A 14,621-nucleotide genomic window follows, 5' to 3' on the forward strand; every position below is an offset into this window, starting at 1 on the left:
ATAAAAAAGATTAAAACTATAAATACTACAAATAACAATCCAGAACATCGCATTGCAAATAACATAGCCTCAAATTAAATAAAATCTCTTAAACTACAAGAACTTGGTAAGAATCGTAAGCACAAGGAAAAAAATTTAATACACTTCTCTCAGTATCTGACAAGCATGGTGGTTCTCTGAAAATCTGTGGCTAACCTGGCATCCAGTCCTCAGTGTGATCAGAGCCAAGCTGTTAAGAGGTAGTAATCATGTTTTCACTACAAAAATGCAACCATATGGCTGGGTGTTGCTCCCAGAGGTGCTATGCTTGGCTGTGGTTCTCCCTGGTTCATTTGTCCTCCTGAAGATTCTGGAGCTTCTGCAACTATAATTCTTTTTGAAAGTAATATAGCAATATTAATGAAACTTAAAATATACGTATTCTCGGACCTAGCAATAAAAAGAACAAAATACCATTCTTCATCCATCATCTCAGTAAAAGTTAGTTCTGACTCCAGAAATTTCATTTCTAGGAATTTATGTCAGTACATAAAATGTATATTCTAGTATATGCCTTGTAGCACTATTTCAATAACAGCAACAACAAAAGAAACACCCTGGATGTCTATCAATAGAGGGCTGATGAATAAATTATTATATACCCATATTGTGAAATTCTGTGCAGCTCTTAAAAAGAGTAAGATAGCTCTGAATGTGTTGGTTTGGAAAGCTGTTCAGAGTATCTTGCTAAGTAAGAAAAACATATTATAGAATAATATGCTAGCTATGCTGCCTTTTTCTTGAATACATATGTGTGTGTCCCAAAGCAAAGAAAAAATATGGAAAGAGTTAAGCTATAGTAATCATAATAGTAGTTAACCAGGGGAACATGGGGAAGAAAAGGAAGGTGGTTCATTTTATTTTAAACACTTCTATAGTGTTTGAAATGTTAAAAGGAACATTATATGATACAAATAACAAACAAACAAAAAAAACAACCTGATATTTTTTTAAAAATACAGACTGCTAAAGTTTGGCCTATGGCATCAGCAGGACACATAAGATTTATAACTGTAATTATAGACCATGGAAATTTTATGGGGGTTGTTACCCCAATGACAAGTCAAGCTTAGACAGCGAGGAAAGGATATTAATGCTGCTGTCAAAGTGAGCTTATTCACAAACTCCTGAAACTTATTATTCTATATATTAAAGACAGAAGTTTCTGCTTGAAGCCAAAATTGCAGAGTTTTCATGGCTATAAACATTTATGAGCTCAGGTCTGAGAATTCTATGGTAAAGCAGACATTTTCAGGGCTTCTGAAAAATATAAGTGGGAGACTAAAATGACACTAACTGGAAATCTACATTCCTCAAGTTGAAATTTTCACATTGAAAGAAGACCTGTGTGTAGGTGTTCCCTTGTGGAAGACAGAGGTGGACCATGAGTTCCCTGTAGCATCCCACTTCTCCCTATAAAGAAAGGAGGTTCACATATACTTGGAGTTGGGGACCTGAGATCAGATCTGTGTTCAAATGCTGGCCTGCCACTGTCGGTGTGATTTGAACTCTAACGAGTCTATTTTCTTATCTATAGTAATAGAATTTATGTTTCAGAGGACTGGGAAGAGGATTAAATGAAATAATGGGATTATCTGAGAAATAATTCATTTGTATAGTAAATATACAATTAATGGGAGCTGGTGTTACTCTGAAAATCAGAAGCCCTGACAGAGGCAAGTGGGCCAAGTTTGCTTTCAGTAACTCTGAGCTCTCTTCTTTATTCTCCCAAAGACTCTCTTTTCCCCAAACCCCAGTGCTTCTAGCTTTAGGACTGCTTGCTTTTCTTTCTTTCTTTTCTCTTTCTTTCTCTTCCTTCCTTCCTCCATCCCCCTTCCTCCTCCTCCTTCTATACAGACAAGAAAGTATCTGATATCTTCCTTTATGTTCAGTCTAATCTTTGTTCTCATACGTCCTAAAATTTGCATTTTAACCAGTCTTACTGTAGAGTAAAAGACTTTGCCCCAGACCACATTGGAGTAAGAGAGGTCTGGGTTCCAACCCGGGATCAGGGACTCACTTTGTGTCCTCAGGCAAGTCACTTAACCTCTCTGACCTTCATTTGTAAAAGGGGACAATAATACCTACTGAATAGTGACACTGAGAGGGTTAAGTATAATTCATGGTATCGTTCATAGTAGTGATGATGACACAGGTTTCTGAAGGCTCCCATCAAGGACAGGCCTGCTTTGGTAAGGGATAAGATGGGCATGTAATAAAGACAGGAGGGATAGTTATGTACCTCAACCAAATTCTTCTCACTTCCTTTCTTCAACTTTCATCTCTCTCTCCATATCTTTCTGCCCTTACATCCATTCAACAAAAACTGATTTGTGTCTGACACTGCAGTTTAAGTTGGAGTACAGCAGTAAACAAAGCATGCCACAACTTGGAAATTAGTGTCCATTCTCACTCATACCTACTCTGCTTCCAGACCTCCATCTCCAGCCTGGATCTCTCCTACATTGTCCTCTTGCCAAAAATGTCCTCCATCTCCCAGCTGATTCAAGACCCTCCAGCACTCAGAATTAATGGCGGAGGGTATGGGTGAGAGGAGGGAGAAATCAGGCGGAGTAGAAATCTCTGGGACAGGAGTATGTGGATAAGATCTAGAGGACATCAGTTTGTACATGGCGAAGAGGGGACAGCCACCCAGTGGTGAGACCCAGCATCTCATCTTTGAGTACAATTCTGTGTGTGCATTACTGCTTCCCAAGTGTGCCTAACTAACCCGTAGCCCATAATAATTGTGTTGTAGGAAATGCTTGCCCCACGTTTTTCATGGAACACTCACAAATGCCTTTATTAAAAATCACTGACTCAGAAAATAAGACTACTGGGTCCTTGTCCTAAACTTGCAATGCAGTCACCATGTGATCTTGGGCAAATCTTGGGCCCCAGTCTGATATATGAACTTTAAATTATACTGCTATGGTTTTAACATATGACAGCCAATTCTTTGAAATTCTGCTAAGAAATGGAGCTTAATTCTCCCCTTGAATGGAGTGGGCTAGATTTAGTGACTCACTTCTAATGAATAGAGTACAAAAGGGAAACGTGGTTTATAATGGAGAAACCTGAAAATCATCATCTTAACAAGTAATCAAGGTCACTGTCCCCAGTAATAAGTCATGCTGATATCACATGATCCCTGACAGGATGTGACAAGAAGGTATATCACCTCTTTGTGATTCTTCCCCCAAATCCCCAATCTCAATCTATTCCGAAGAAAACATCGGACAAATCCAGAAACATTCTACAGAATACCTGACCACTGTTATTCAAAAGTGTCAAGGCCATGAAAGACAAGGAAAGACTGTAGAAAGTCAACTGCAGGAGACTAAGGAGGCATTACAGCTAAATGCAATGTAGGACCCTGGAACAGACAAATGGTCAGTAATGGAGAAAGTGAGGAAATGTGAATTAAGTCTGTAGTTCAGTTAATAGTATTGTACCAATGCTATGTCTCCTTTTGTGAATAAACAATGTTTTTAAATTAGATTGTTTCTGTGGTCTCTCAATTTGTGAAAAAGGAGAAACGGAACTATGACAGCCAACAGCAACCGTGTACTTTATGGGGAAAGAGCTTCTAAATCTAAAATCAGTATAAAAACACAGGACTGGCCTTGCTATGACAGCATATAAGAAAATAAATTATGGACAAAGAAAAAGAGAAAAAGATACACAGGAATATCAACAAGGTTTTTTTTTAATTAAAAAGATAATGTTAACCAAAAACTGTAGAATTATGAAAAAGTTTCTCTAAGCATGAATGTCCCTCATATCCTTTCCAGCTAGTTTTTTTATCCTTACTTATATAGCAGATGATGTTAATGACAGTTTGAAGAATATTTCCCATTTGTTTCTTACTTCAGATATTGGTTTTTTATCTCAGTTACTGCCTTCCAAATGATCTCTTGGAGTACCAAGTAAGAAGCCTACCCTGGTGAATAAGCTGTTACCACTAAAGAGATGTCCCACAGCAGTCCTCCCCATCAGGAGGAGAATCCAGAGAACAGGAAATGTGCCTTCATGGCGAGGAGCAGATCACCTAATTCTCTAGGCCAGAAATATAACAGTATACACAGTCTGCTCAGTGATCAAAAGGCAAAAAATAAAACACGTTGGAGTGTAGTATAACAGTAAGAACTATAAGAAACAATGGAACAATAGCTTCTTGTGAGGTGATATTCACCCTGTCCCAGTAATAGACTATCAGAATGAGTGTCTTAGCTATACAAGATGCTTTCAAGTTACTCCATTATTTCCCTCTCTGCCAGAGAATGAACATAGGGGAACTAGACATGGAGGGTTTGCAAAACAACAGCATGCTTTATTTAGTTATAAGAGAGACAAACAGAACTTTCTGAGTGGAGAAATCTGGTTCTGTTTTTGGATGCTACCTGTCTGATTCTGAATTATGAACTCACAAGATGTCAAGTGTTAGATAGCTTTGGTATAGATTTAATAACACTCACTTAAATGGACCAAGGAATAGCAGAAATGTCCTTTAAAAGCAATATGTTTACATTGGTGGCATTTAATGCAATGTTTATTTTTGAGTCATGAAGAGAAAGTCTGGGGTTTAATGAGATTCTTTTTTGGAAATGACCAGCTAATACTTGTAAAAAACAGATTGTTTAAAGTATAGAAAAAGGACTGACCAAAGGCAATTTAAACTCTAAAAAATGAAGTTCTTGACTGATATTTGCTCCTTCAAAAAAAAAAAAAAAAAAAAGAAAGCAAAAGAAAAAAACAGGTCATATTGCCTACTGTATCCACCCAGAGGTACAGATTTTAATGAATAAGAAAGCTTTTGTGAACTCTAACTCAATATTGAATGGTTTTGCCTACCATTTTCATTAAGAAGGAAATAGAAACACTCAAAAAGCCCAGTGAGGTCAATGGCTTATCAAAAACATCCCTAGCAGTAGAGCTTCTCTGAATGTAAGGTTCAGATATGTCAAAATATAACAGTGAACTTCTTGAATAATTTCACAGATATGTATTACCAAATAAATTTTAACTCTCACTTTAATGCCTGGAAATTAATAAGTGATAGAAATCACGGGAAAGCTTCTCTTTTCCAAACCCAAGAAAGAAGCAGTAGTGTAATCATTTCTCTTTATATACTACACTCCGTCCCAAGAAGTAATTAATTGTGAGGTTTCTACTAACAGAGAGGTTATATGCTAAATGCTAATTTACCACATCTAGTCATTTACATTAAAGCTTTCTGTTTTCATCTCAAAATGTGTAGTTAGAAAACTCCAAGATTCCTTTAGGGTTATTATTTTTTGCCTCAACAAGTAGACAAAATCAGTCAACAAAGAAAACGAATTTTAAAAGTTGTAAAGCCATCAGGTTAAGACATTTTCAGCAACAGGATTACCTGCACACTGACCACAATGACCAAAGATGTAGCCATGGTAACTGCAAAAGACTGGTAGTCGGCTATGTGCTGCCCATCCTCTCCAGCCGCATTGTAAAAGGCTCCATAGGGGATGAAGAAAAGGGCCAGCGAGGTGTAGATGCCATGTGCCATGCAGATGAAAAATTGACGCTTGTTAAACAGTAGGTTCAGCTGTCCAGGTTCGTAGAGCTGGGGATAGTCCATGCTGTTCTGGTCACTCACATCCTATCAACAGAGTTACTTCAGTGGAAGAGGTTTGAGGAGAAGTTGGAAAGGCCCTGAATCCCCCATCTCGGGAAACAGCAAGTGCATTTCTAAGCATACCCTATAAACACGATTCATTAGCTTGTTTTCATTCCCATGATAACCCAGAAGATAATCAAATGATCCCAATTTTATTGAAGAGGAACTTGAGTCTCCAAGTGATACTCAGGAGAGAGCATATAGCTTTTACAACAGAACTAGAATTTGCACCCAGATCGTTGGCTTCCGAATGAAGCTTCTTTCCTGTCCTCTCTTGCAGCTGCACTCATGCTCCCAGGATTCCAGTACATCATATGCACCCAATGGGGTCCAGGGATTAATTGCCAAGACAGGGAGGGTAGTGGCCAGGAGATGGCAGCAGAGAGCTGCAGAGTTGGACTTGGCCAGTCTGAGTTCCTGTGAGAGGAGGGAGAGGAGGGGAAGGAGAACAGGGAAAGGAGAAAATTGGAAATGGGATTCCAGGGGGAAGGAAGCTGAACCTGAAGAGCTGAGTGTTCTACCCAGTGAGAATTCTGATACCAGCTGTTCAAGACATAAAAACTAAAACAATGAGAAGGAAAGTTTGGCCCCAAACAGGGTCCTGGGAGAAACTAAAACAGTGCTTCTCAAACTTAATGTGTATACAAACCACTTGGGGAGCAAATGATGTTTCAAAGGTTGGGGTTAGGGTCTGAAACTCAGCATTTCCAACCAGATCCCAAGTAATGCTTTGAGCATCAAAGCCAAATGCCCAAACCAAAAGGAGGCAAGGCCTGACCACTGAGGACATCAGAGGACCGGAAGTAGAGGGGAAGCAACTAAACAAGGAACAACACAGGCATCAACTCTGGGGACAGACCAAATTCCACTTCCTGCTTGTGGAATGGCCATGGTCTTGTTGAATGGGGTCCCATGAAGAACATGACATACCCTGAGTTCAAACCGCAGTTCCACTGCTTAGCAGGTATATGGTTTTAAACCGGTTATGTAACCTGTCTGAACCTCAGTTTCCTTATCTCCAGACATGCAAACAACAGCCCCTCTCTCACAGGACCACTGTCATGATTAAGTTCATGTATTCAGGAGAGTTCTTGCCACTCCATAAGTAATAAATAACAGATGCTTCTATAAATAATAATACATAAAATGATGATGATGATAGTAAATAATAATAGTGGTAACAGCAGAGCAATCTCAGAGTCACATGGCCTGGTACTAGGCTGAATTCTGTCACACACTGGCTGTCTGGATTTACAGCAATGACTTGAGCCTTGGTTTCCTCTTTATAAAATGAGTGGATCCTAGACAGTCATGGAGACCTTGCAGCATCACATTCCATGACCGTGTGATCAGTTTAGGGGCCAAAGTTGACAAAGTGGAAAAGGACAGAGGCAGACACTCAACTAGATGGCAAAAAGGCGCCTTATTATATATATATTTTGAAATGCACAATAAGCATCTTTTCCCAGAAACAGTCTTATTTTTATTACTCTATTTCACATTCTGGGCAGTTATGAAGCACCAAGAAAAGAAGCACTTATAAACATGGGTACTTGGAAATGAATATGCTTAATCCCTTACATCTACGGTTTTCAAGAGTTCATTACTTTTTTACAGAATTCCACAAAATATGTCGTTCACAAGCTGCCCTTTTTACATACAAGAAGTGAGACAACTAACTAACAGAGGCACAGAATGGGAGAGTGGAATGAGCTCATAACGTGAAGATTTATATTTTGTAAAAGACAGCTAACTTTGGGCCAGAAAAATGAGGCCTAGCTAACAGGTCTAACAACAGCCTGGAGAAAATCTGGTCTCCTCAAATATACTTTCAAAAAAACATTTTTTAAAAATAATACACTCAAATTGTGCCACAGAAACTCCTCTGGCTATCCTTCCACTTCCCCACAGGATGCCAGACATCTTCCCCCTTCCAGGAAGTACCTTCCAAGGCAATAAGTATGCCAAGGATCCACCATTTTTGTAACTGATTGCCTCCCCTCTCTCTTCCCAAGAATTCTAAGCTAGAAAAAAGACTGTGCCCTTCTCTCCATCACTGCGGGGCTTTATATCTTCCTCTGCCATTGGCAGGGTATGCTACTGGCCTCTAGTTCCCATTCTGAGCTGTGCTGGCCAAGGATATTTCACCACAAATGCGGGTCCTCTGCCTTCCAACGATGAGTTCCATCATTTTCTATCTATCACTGCATGGTTCTCTGTATTCAGGGGCTAGTACATCATTTCCCAGTGTTTCAACGACAAGGCACTAGTTCTGAGGCATATTAATAAGGTGTCATATAAAAAAATACATAAATAGAAGTATAGTCATATAAGCCTGGGAAATGCTGGACTAAAATGAAATTAGAGACCATTTCATGTAGGATATCTCAGAGGCCTTAGGGAAATAATGTGGGGTGTGAATCTCAAAGAGGAGGGTAGCCTAACTTTGATCAGAGAACCGTTTGGTGGGAGAAGGATCTGGAAGGGTTTTAGATCCATGCAATACCTGTTAAAACAACTGAACTTCTAGGACTCTTTCCATGATTTGTGCTTTCTCTGTAGAAGCTAAAAGCAACTAAAAAGCATCCAGAGAGCAAAATAAGTTATAAAGACAAAAAAAAAAAATACATACCTGGTCAAAAATGCCCATGGCTAAAACAGGCAATGATGTGTAGACAATGTTAAAAAGGGTAATAAACCACTGGTCATAAACAGTCTGAAAAGAAACAATATATCAGTGAGAAACACCATCCACGGAAGAATATTCCTTTTTTAGGTTTTTGGGTTAAATATCTCAATTTCCTGAGATGGGTGAGAGTTTGATATTAGAGACAAACACGAGTTCTCCCCTAGGCTCTCTCTCTTATCAGCTCTGCTGTCTCATTGGAATACCAGATCCTCTAAATTTCAAATTCTTCATCTCTAAAATAAAGCCATGCTCTCCAGTTGTAGTGGGATGAAAGGAGACCACATATGCAGAACACCCAACATGACACTAGACACATGGAAGGCCTAAAACCCCATGGTGGGGTATTTTATTCTTCAGGTCTTCAATGGCTTATATAGTTAATCCAATAATCTGATCTAAGTGACAAACAAAGGATCCACTAAAATCTTCACAGGGAGATGCAGAAGTGAACATGTCAACCCAACCCTGTGTTCAAATGGAGAGTTTTTTTCTTGGGAAATGATTTAAAGGAAAGTGGGCATGGAGCTAGTTGCTCAATACACTGGGTATAAACAAGTTAGACAATTAAAATATCCCTAACACTTATTTAGAGTACTTTCTTGCATGAGCCTCACTAAAAGCCAATGAAGCATATGAAACAGTTGTTATATCCCCATTTTGTTGGTAAGCACATAGAGATGTAGAAACAAAATGTAATAAATATTATAGAGCTTATCATATGCAAAGGCAAAAACTAAAACCTAGGTCTCTAGCTCCTAACCGACAGTCTGGTCTACTATTCTGTCATCCATTCATCCATTCATTGATTCAATATTTGTCAAAAATCTGTGAGGTGCCAGGTACTAGGTTTTAGGCAATGGTAATTCAACATGCTATAATCACATACAAACTCTTCATAAAATTTGCATTCTGTTATTGGAAAAAAATAAGCAATTAATAAGTATTTATATATTTATATTTATATGAGTAAGTAAGTAGATAATACTAGAGAGGAAATGTGGATAGGAAATGTTGGAGGATTGTAATTTTAATAAGGTGACTGGAGAAAAAGCTCACCAAGAAGTGACATTTGGAAAAGATCTACAGGATATAAGGGAACAAATTATCAAATTATGCAGCTTTCTGGGACAGAAGCACTGCATACTGCAAGTAGATCCCATGAGAAAATCCTGAGGAAAGAAAGCATCTGTTCAGAGAACAGCAAGGCAGCCCAACTGGCAATGTCAAAGGAATAAGGAATTGGATCCTATGTAGGTAACCATGGCTTATTCCCTAAGTGAAATGAGAAGACTCTAGAGAATTTTAATCAAAGGAACAACCTGATTTATATTTTGGCAGAATCACCCTGGATTCTTGCACTGAGAACAGACTGAAGAGGGGCCATGATGGAAGCTGAGAAACCAATTAGGAGGCTAACACAGTAGCCAGATGGAAGAGAGGGGTGGCTGGGTCAAGTGACCAGTGGGCAGGTGTGCTGAATTCTGAATATATTCTGAAGGACATATTATTCTTAGAAAAGTTCTGAAAGAAATAAGGAATCTTAAATGCAAATGTTCCAAACAGAAGCTAAAGGTAGATTCCATATAGTTATATAATTAAGGTAATCCATTAAATTATGTCCTGTGCATGTAGGTTATATCAAAGAGAAAATATTTTGGTGTCTTTATTGCTAAATCTTGATTTGTATTACCCTGTCTTCACTTCATTGTTTATTCTTAAAACAGGTGTATATTTGTTCAAGGAAAAGGGAAACGAAGGCCAGTTTTCTAATGCCAAATCTCAACCTGGACTGTTCTGTTGAAGTTTCACAGGTGGCTTTATTCAACACTGAATAGACCAGGCACTGTGAAATACACTGATTATTATATTCTGAGCAAAGTTAGCCCTATGGCAAGAAGTAAGGAAGTAAGGACATTCCTGCTGTCAATCATCTTGGGGGGAGTTCAATCTTAGGGCAGGGAAAAAAATGAGAACAGAAAAGGGAAAAGGAAGAATGGGGTAGATGAGAGAGGGAAATTGTTTTCTCTTTTGTGTGTCTCAGAATTGAGGTCTGGAATCCGCATAAGAAAGATCTGCTCACCATCATTCTCTTTGAGGGTAGTTCAAAGCAAAGCAGAAAAGTTTAATTCTACCACCAATAAATAGCAGAGCTAGGATTTAGACAAGGCAGCATCATTAGGGACCATACTGTCAAGAGGAGTGGGCTTACGACTAAAAATAACCACTTATAATTATCAGTTTTAAAGTTCTCTAATTGATAATTCCCTTTTATAATTCTTTGAGTCCTATTAAACTGTATTCTTGGAGTCCATTTGAACTCTGCTGTAAGGGTTTGAAAAGGCATCCTACATCCAGTGATATGTTAGGTATTCAACAACTGGATTTTTTTAAAAAGCCCCTGTATGTAGCATTTGCCAATTTCCATGGTGTAAATATTTCTCCCAAGGCTGTTTATGCAGTGATATCACTAAATGTGGAGTTGAGAAGAGATGTGCCACAGTACACCATTACAGAGTGCTTCTACCATATATATTTAATAGATCAAATAATCTCAAGTGCATAAAGAGTAAAACATGGTAAAATAATTAGGAAGTGATACGTTTTGAGTATTTATAAACTCAGTTTCTAATGTAATTTATTTAAATTGTAAGTTGATATAATTCAATTTTTAATAATGGTTGTGTTTAAATACTAGCTCCATAATATTTCTCAAAATCAAACAGTCAGCTCTTATGAACCAATATGGGCCAGCTCTAGCACACCACAGCCTATGTTCATGATTGGTGCAAAGTAATAGAAAACAGCCACATCCACCTGAAGAATCACAGACTTAACATGGCGAGAGAGAACCTGCAGAAGGGCAGAGTAGTGTCCTAGAATGTCAGGCAACCATGAAGAGAGACTAGAAGAGTCTGTCATCATTCCTTGGGAACCCCCAGAGTATTTTAGCAGAGGTATATGAAACAAGCCTGCATTTATGGTATTCATATAGGATGGGGCATGTGCCAATTGATTCATACCAACTGCCCACTGAAGAAAAAAAGTTAAGGAAAAAAAGCAGAGCACATCTTCATCAAAGCATCAGTGAACTACTCTCAAAAGATGATGAAAAAGCATTTCACAAAGTGCAGCATCCTTTCCTGATCAAAACTCTTCAAAGTGTAGGGATAGAGGGTACATACCTCAATATCACCAAAGCCATCTATGAAAAACCCACCGCGAATATCATTCTTAATGGGGAAAAACTGAGAGCTTTTCCACTAAAGTCAGGAACATGGCAGGGATGTCCATTATCACCACTGCTATTCAACATAGTACTAGAAGTCCTAGCCTCAGCAATCAGACAACAAAAAGAAATTAAAGGCATCCAAATCAGCAAAGAAGAAGTCAAACTATCACTCTTTGCAAATGATATGATACTATATGTGGAAAACCCAAAAAACTCCACTCCAAATTTGCTAGAACTTGTACAGGAATTCAGTAAAGTGTCAGGATATAAAATCAATGCACAGAAATCAGTTGCATTTCTTCACACCACCAAGACAGAAGAAAGAGAAATTAAAGAGTCAATCCCATTTACAATTGCACCCAAAACCATAAGATACCTAGGAATAAACCTAACCGAAGAGGCAAAAAATCTGTACTCAGAAAACTATAAAGTACTCATGAAAGAAATTGAGGAAGACACAAAGAAATGGAAAAATGTTCCATGCTCATGGTATGGAAGAACAAATATTATAAAAATGTCTATGCTACCTAAAGCAATCTATACATTTATTGCAATTCCTATCAAAATCCCATCCATTTTTTTCAAAGAAATGGAACAAATAATCCTAAAATTTATATGGAACCAGAAAAGACCTCGAATAGCCAGAGGAATGTTGAAAAAGAAAGCCAAAGTGGGTGGCATCACAATTCCAGACTTCAAGCTCTATTATAAAGCTGTCATCATTAAGACAGTATGGCACTGGCACGAAAACAGACACACAGATCAATGGAACAGAATAGAGAGCCCAGAAATAGACCCTCAACTCTATGGCCAACTAATCTTCAACAAAGCAGGAAAGAACGTCCAATGGAAAAAAGACAGTCTCTTCAACAAATGGTGTTGGGAAAATTGGACAGCCACATGCAGAAAAATTAAACTGGACCATTTCCTTACACCACACACAAAAATAAACTCAAAATGGATGAAGGATCTCAATGCGAGAAAGGAATCCATCAAAATCCTTGAGGAGAACACAGGCGGCAACCTCTTCGACCTCAGCCGCAGCAACTTCTTCCTAGGAACATCGCCAAAGGCAAGGAAGCAAGGGCAAAAATGAACTATTGGGAATTCATCAAGATCAAAAGATTTTGCACATTAAAGGAAACAGTTAACAAAACCAAAAGACAACTGACAGAATGGGAGAAGATATTTGCAAATGACATATCAGATTAAGGGCTAGTATCCAAAATCTATAAAGAACTTATCAAAACTCAACACCCAAAGAACTAGTAATCCAATCAAGAAATGGGCAGAGGACATGAACACACATTTCTGCAAAGACGACATCCAGATGGCCAACAGACACATGAAAAAGTGCTCCACATCACTCGGCATCAGGGAAATACAAATCACAACCACAATGAGATACCACCTCACACCAGTCAGAATAGCTAAAATTAACAAGTCAGGAAATGACAGTTGGCGAGGATGTGGAGAAAGGGGAACCCTCCTACACTGTTGGTGGGAATGCAAGCTGGTGTAACCACTATGGAAAACAGCATGGAGGTTCCTCAGAAAGTTGAAAATAGAGCTACCCTACGATCCAGCAATTGCACTACTGGGTATTTACCCTAAAGATACAAACGTAGTGATCCGAAGGGGCACATGCACCCGAACGTTTATAGAAGCAATGTCCACAATAGCCAAACTATGGAAAGAACCTAGATGTCCATCAACAGATGAATGGTTAAAGAAGATGTGATGTATATATATACAATGGAATACTATGCAGCCATCAAAAGAAATGAAATCTTGCCATTTATGATGACATGGATGGAACTAGAGGGTATTATGCTTAGTGAAATAAGTCAATCGGAGAAAGACAACCATCATATGATCTCCCTGATATGAGGAAGTGGAGATGCAATGTGGAGGGTTTGGGAGGTAGGAAAAGAATAAATGAAACAAGATGGGATCGGGAGGGAGACAAACCATAAGAGACTCTTAATGTCACAAAACAAACTGAACTGAGGGTTGCTGGGGTGGGGGTAGGGCGAGGGTGGTGGGGTTATGGACATTGGGGAGGGTATGTGCTATGGTGAGTGCTGTGAAGTGTGTAAACCTGGTGATTCACAGACCAGTACCCCTGGGGCTAATAATATATGTTAATAAAAAAATTGTTTTTTTTTAAAAAGCATCAATGAACTAACAATCCAGTGGAAATTTGCCTGTTAAGATTAGGGAGAGAACTGGAACTTAAGAACTACTTCAAGGCCTAGGATAATGTTATCTTTCTCCAGAAACTGTTTACTTCCTTCTACCAGCTGCTGAGAATGGAATGAAGTCCTGACGATTTGGGGGCCAGCCAGCTGTCCTGCCATAGCATAGTCCTCCCTATTGCCAAGAGGCTTCCCTTGGGTCTCAGCCCAGAGTGGAATGTTCCATCAGGATCTCTACCCTTGATGGGTGTTGAAACTTTTCCCTCTAGTCCTGGGAAACGACCAAAAGCAGATGATTACAGCCTTCTCTTTTGCCTCCTATAGACCATCAACAGTCCCAAGGCCTGTGACTCAGAGCAGTACAAACTTCCAGGCTCCCAACTCAGAATAGGAATATAACAGGGTCCCAGACACCAACTCCTGTCTACCCCAAGAGTCCACCAAAACTGCAGCTTGGACTCTCTTTTCTCTGGACAAGCAACAGTTCCATATCTCAATGTATGTTCAGAACATCCACCTTCGTGCACCAAGAGACATAAGAAAATGCTCACAGCAGCTCTGGTTGTAAGAGTCCCAAACCAGAAACAACCAAAAACATCCATCAGGAGTGGAATGGAGAAAGACACTGTAGTATATTGATATAATAGAATACAACAGAATAATGAAAAGCAAGGAACTATAAAACCACACATGAATTTAAAAAAATACATAAGGTTGAGCAAAAAAAGCCAGACAAGGAAGATTCCATATTAGTAAAATTTTAAAATGTGTCAGTCTGATCTGTGTTGTTTAGGGATTCAAGCTTATATG

General features: G+C 38.8%; 1 protein-coding gene across 1 annotated transcript in view; it reads right to left on the reverse strand.

Annotated features, from left to right (window-relative positions):
* LOC111161323 (ATPase phospholipid transporting 8B4 (putative)) overlaps positions 1-14,621 on the reverse strand; it is a 230,823-nt gene that overhangs the window by 9,803 nt on the left and 206,399 nt on the right. Inside the window, exons 23-24 of the mRNA XM_022524918.1 lie at positions 8,328-8,411; positions 5,432-5,677 (exon numbers count right to left, since the gene is read on the reverse strand). Of these exons, the coding sequence (XP_022380626.1) occupies positions 5,432-5,677; positions 8,328-8,411 (330 nt within the window). The remainder of the gene's footprint in view (positions 1-5,431; positions 5,678-8,327; positions 8,412-14,621) is intronic.

Source organism: Enhydra lutris, unplaced genomic scaffold (assembly GCF_002288905.1).
Source record: "Enhydra lutris kenyoni isolate GAN:26980312 unplaced genomic scaffold, ASM228890v2 scaffoldscaffold4, whole genome shotgun sequence".
Lineage (NCBI taxonomy): Eukaryota > Metazoa > Chordata > Mammalia > Carnivora > Mustelidae > Enhydra > Enhydra lutris.